Here is a 5752-nt window from a genome sequence, read left to right as displayed (position 1 = left end):
TTACCCACCATAAAACGAAGGTGTTTTGTAAATGTCAGAATCTCAGTTTCGGTTATTGTTTATCGAAAGTTTGTAATGAAAAATTTGTGACGAAAATACGACTAAAATAAGACTAAGACAGTGCCAGTACATCATGTGGATATAATACGTGTTACTAAGACATCACAATTCTGTCACAAAAAATAATGTTCGCCGAAACGGCAACATCAAAGTGGCAGAAAGAGTTTTCCTCTAAACGGATACGAACATCATGCCGTGAACTGGACGTTGCTCTATCAAATGGAATACCCACCGGTGTGATAACAGAATTCTGCGGTCCTCCAGGATGTGGAAAAACGCAAATCTGTTTACAGCTGTGCGTTAATGTTCAATTACCCGGTGAATTGGATGGTCTCGACGGTGAGGCAGTGTTTATTGATACAAACTGTGGTTACAGTCCATACCGATTCCGTAGCATTGCCACTGCCCAATCAACATTATGCCGGAATGTTAGCCAAAATTTTCATTCGACGCCTGTGTCGGTGTTGATGGACAAATTCATGAACGGCATCAAATCCTACTTTGTACGAGACTATGGTGAACTACTGGCAGTTATCCATAATTTGTGGACTCTTCTCGCCGAAAATTGCCGCATCCGTTTGATTGTCATTGATTCGTTTTCCTGTTTGTTTCGAAATATGAAAGGCGATGTCATCCTTTCTCAGACAGTGTACGTAACATTGACCAATCTACAGAAGTTGGCAAATAACTTCGGATGTGCTATTGTGTTAACAAACGAGCTGACTCGAAGACCGGTTAGTACCAGCGATATGCCAGACTTTATAGTGCCAACATTGGGAGATTCGCATCTGCATCGAATTGGTCAACTGATTACATTGGATCAGGAGTGTGTTGGATCGGATATATTTCTTGCAAGGATTGATAAAGCTTTGCATGCCGCAGAGACGGTTGTAAAATTTCGTATTACTGAGAATGGAATCGAAAGCGCTGCACCCAAACGATTGAGAACGCAGTGATAGCACTTTTTTACCCTGCAATTTACATTAGATTTTGTTACATTTTTGTGTTAAACTTCTACATGAACAGAGCATGAGCTGGCCGTTATATAAAGACGTCACGTTACGAACGGTAAAATGAATTGGTCAGCCAGCTGTCAAGCCGTCCTAACTCGTAAAACATTATGAAAATAAATCGTTTTTAGCCTTTTTAGCTAGTCAAACAACAAGGTGCCTTTTTTCTCTCAGCATCAAGATATTTCTGTGAATCTCCATACATTTTATTCACAATAATATTTGACAGTTTAAAGCATACTTATAGTACCTACACCGAGTCGACTTTCTCAACATTGTCCAAAATCGTCCTCAGAATAGACGCTGCATTTCCATGTTGTAAAGCTGTGCCGATTCTCTGGATCTGGAAGGACTTCGATCGGGGTTCTTCTTTTTTCTTTACCAGCTTCTTTCCTATTTCGTCTATCAACTTTTTTCGCTTGTCTTCTTGGATACCCAGAGGACTGGGGGTAATCTCGCCCCGTATGGGAGCGAGATTCCCCTATGTATTTGAATATGAATTTATTGACCAGCAGAGAAAACTCCTAAGGTAGTACAGAATATCAGTAGTCACATACACTAAGCAAATACAATAAATAAAAAATTTAAACATCAGGGTCATGTAGACCAAAAAAAAAAACAAATTCGAAACAACCAAAAGAAGGCACCGTTTTACTTTAAGACTCAACAAGTGTTTTTTTTATCACATCGTTAGAATGACCAAACTGAATAAACTCGCAAAACGAATTAAAAACAATGCACATATAGTTAACAGGTTCATATTTGCCATAATTCGTTCTGTGATGTGGTATTTGAAAAAACTGAGACCGACGGTCACTCGTTCGACTCGAAACATCCACTCCAGCCTGCCTCAGTAAGTATGCAGCATCGATGTCACCCTTTAGCACTTTCAACATAAACATGACCATTCCAACTTCTCTTCGATGTTCCAGTGTGTTCATGTTAAGGAGCTGAAGCCTGTCCTTGTAGGGAGGTAAATCCAACCTGTCACGCCAACCCAAATTTCTTAGTGCGAATCTCAAAAATTTCTTTTGAATAGATTCAATCCAGGTTTTGTGCACCTTATAATACAGACACCAAACAACGGACGAAAACTCCAAGATTGATCGGACATAGCAGCAATATAGAGTTTTCACAACCGTTTACAATTCATGACGAAACGTTTTACCGTTTACAATCAAAGTGGACGGTTGTCCTTGTTGTTCGTCCACTTTGATTGTAAACGGTAAAACGTTTCGTCATGAATTGTAAACGGTAACACGTTTCGTTCACCCATTTCAAAAGAAATTTTTTCAAACAATAATTGTAAGTAAGATAAAGGACTTGCGTCATATTTACCCTTTAAGGGTTTTTTGACTGATTTCGTATAGTTATTATTGGATAACTACATGGAAGCAGCAAATGCAAAATACAAGTGAAATGAGGTGTACTCACTTTAGTAGCTTGCAAGAATCGTAAAAATCTCTACGGGGATTTTGAGATTTTGAGGACAAAGATTTTTATGAAGTTTTTCAAAAAATTTCAAAAGTCTCCTATTATAAGCCACACACAGATCTGAGTATACTTAGAGAATGAGAAAGAAAATGTAACAGCAATTGAATTTAGCATTATTCGCCGATTTGCAAATTCTTTTATTTATGCGCTCTAAAACAACCATAAATTCATAGTCTACCTTTGTGCGTTTAACAAGTATTTCATAATTTCTTTGTCCTTGAGACAATTGCTTCATGGATCGGCAAATTATGATTCACTTCAGGTTATACTCTTCAATGAGTATATAGAAGAGAAACGGGCAAGGTAGGTTTAGTCCCAAACACACCGAGAGGGCAAGGTAGGTTTAGTCCCAAACACATCGGAAAAACCATTTTCCGGAACAACTTCACGTGGTCTACTATATACAGTCTATATTATCATAATAAAATGAAAAATGAAGAAGTGAAAACTTGACTGTGGTGTGTGACCAAAGTTCGCAGGGCAATTTGGAAACTTTAAAGGGCGAACCACGTATAATGCGTAAATGTGAAGAATTTAAAAGGTCAAAAATGTAGTCGAAAATCGGTCAAATTTGCCTTGAATTTCTATGCAGACGAAAGAACGATTTTAAAAATCATTATCACAACTACTTGAAGACGGTAACTTAAGGTAACATATCGAGTCTCTGTCGAAATGCCTTAAAAATGAGCTATCATAATGTTGCTCTGAAAATCGACCTTAGCGAACTTGGCCAAGTCAAGTTGTTTAATATTTCGAAGTTGTTCCGTGGTCTAAAAAATGGTTTTTAGGGCACCGTGGACCACAAGAATTTTTGTGTACCGGTCTTATTTGTGCCCTATGAAATCGACCACATCCAATGCCTAGATCAGCAGGAGTATAACAAATTCGATAACTACATACTACGACATTGGTTGTAACATAAAGCGCCATTCAAAGCAGCAAATATTTTGCTATTATAGAGAATGAGAATGCTTGGCTAGAACATTGTTGGTTGTTATATTCAATGGATCTTGAACGTACAAGTAGTAAAACGATATTGCCGGTTGTGTGATGCTGATGTTCCCATTTCTGCTGTAATTGGAATTTTATATAATTCCGTTCTGGGTACATACATACAACGTCGCAGACAACATACCAATTTACCTTTATTGCTTCTTTATTTTCGTATCGTTCCTTTATTATTCTTTTTTCTCCTTTTTTTACAAAATACGGTATGCAATTTCGCATGCGCTAAATTTCGCATTTATGCGCATGCATTAGAAACACAAATCTGTTAATATATAAAATCGCTGATTTTCTATTTATATCGGTTTCGGTATATAAACATAACGTAGAGTGATTGCAAAGTTCTCATTTTCCCTAGGCACTCGTTATAACAATTGAACAAACGAAATAACCGTAAGCATAATAGTACATTACTTATCAATAAGACAAATGATGGAAATGGTACTTTTCGTGTGAAATTTGTCGATCGAGGCGTAGCCGACAAGCATATGACCAAAGCACTGTAAAGCACCGAAGCTTGACTATTTTTTTTGATAGCTATTGTCTGAAAAAGAATAGCTAACTTTGATCGGTTCAGTCCTCTATTTGAGTGACGTCAAAGTTAGCTTCGGTGCTAGACAGTGCGTTCATATTGAATAATATTATCTTGTCTATTACTGCCATCAATCAACGTATTTTTATCGATTGATTTCAAATCTTGTACTTCAATTTTTTAAACATACATTGTACTATATAAAGTTCCATTTTACTCAGATGGTCAGGTTAATAAAAAAAAATGAAGACGACCCACTCTAGCAAATTTTGACAAATATTGGAAAATCTTGGAATAGTTCGAAAAATATTAGCAAATTTAGGGAAATCGATTTCTCAAAAATAGGCCCTGCCCACTCTTGTGAAAGTTGTATTTCTTATGTACTATCGTTGACTTAAACTGCAATTTAATTTCTGCAGTGTAATTTCTGACTTACCATCTCTTGTCGTTGTCAAACTGTCATTGTCTCACTTAATAGGTATTATACCAACAATGTTGCACAAGTTCAAACTAATGAAGATAGTTGATTATTGCAAGACTGTAAACTTTGGGGAGGTCACGCAGACACAGATACGCGGGTGACACACCACAGTTGATGATAAAATGGTCGATTTCGTACAGAAAATCACCTCCTGTGATGATTCTCGTCGGATCGATAATGTGGTGATTTTTTATTTTATATGTAAAGTCATCAGAAGTGGTGTGTTGAACACACTGTGTTCCCGCGTATCTAATAAAATGGCGATCTGCGTGACCTCCCCAAGTGTACAGCCTTGGAGTATTGGGCTGGGCCTATTATTTGTAATTTTATTTAACGAATTGACTGAAATTTACGAAAATTTACAGATCATTTACTGAATTTATCAAAACAAAAATTCGGTAAGTTTTTGGTAAATTTTGGTAAATTTCAGTAAATGCGTTAAATAAATTTACCAATTATAAGCCCTGCTATTTGGATTTAAGGAACTCAACAATAACGGTCTCAGGTCAGTTATACATAAAAAGCTAGCTGACACACAAAAAAAAATCGTCCCAACAATCACCCTGTACTTTAAGAATTTTCCGTAAACATAATCACACACAATTCTAACCATCCCAAGAAAATATCCTTTTCCACATTGCAAACAACGACCACCTTTTGGGCGGGTCAGATCCCATGACTGACAATTTTCTCAATATATTTTTGATCAATTTCATATATCAATGACTTCACGCAAATGGCAATAAAATGTAACAAAAAAAAATCTTTGGAAACCGTCGAATATAAGAAGGGATGCTAAATGAACGTTATTAGTTTTCGGTAGACCGTAAGAAAAACTCAGTTTACCAATATATTCAGTAAATTAGTACCAGTTTCGACTTTATAATGGTTAAGTGATTTAAAATATTTTTAAAAGGAGAAATTTATTGGTAGGCAGGGAAAAATGATCCCTCGAATATAATTTCCCATATAAGAAGTAATGATTTTTGACCACTTTTTGAGTTCTCATCGTCCCTTTAAATTTTCAGCAAGATTTTCAAACAACCGTAAATCATAAATAAAATATGACTCGTGTGAATAACGGCCCTCGCTTCGCTCTGGCCGTAAACTTCCCACTTGTATGAACTGTCTATTATTCTTTTTGTGAATGTGCAACGAGAACTCGTTCAC

General features: G+C 36.5%; 1 protein-coding gene across 1 annotated transcript; it reads left to right on the top strand.

Annotated features, from left to right (window-relative positions):
- On the top strand, window positions 1-1067 carry LOC119085282 (DNA repair protein RAD51 homolog 3-like). Its single transcript, XM_037195636.1, has one exon. The coding sequence runs from the start codon at window positions 186-188 to the stop codon at window positions 1014-1016; it is 831 nt and encodes a 276-aa protein (XP_037051531.1). The 5' UTR covers window positions 1-185; the 3' UTR covers window positions 1017-1067.
- Window positions 1068-5752: the final 4685 nt, after the last annotated feature.

The sequence above is a fragment of the Bradysia coprophila genome, unplaced genomic scaffold, assembly GCF_014529535.1.
Source record: "Bradysia coprophila strain Holo2 unplaced genomic scaffold, BU_Bcop_v1 contig_94, whole genome shotgun sequence".
Classification (NCBI taxonomy): domain Eukaryota; kingdom Metazoa; phylum Arthropoda; class Insecta; order Diptera; family Sciaridae; genus Bradysia; species Bradysia coprophila.
The sequence above is the reverse complement of the archived record's forward strand: the minus strand, read 5'-3'. Positions and strand labels throughout refer to the sequence as shown.

Excerpts from the sequence above, each read along its gene's own strand:
- LOC119085282 (XM_037195636.1), top strand. The coding sequence starts at position 186 with ATGTTCGCCGAAACGGCAACATCAAAGTGGCAGAAAGAGTTTTCCTCT.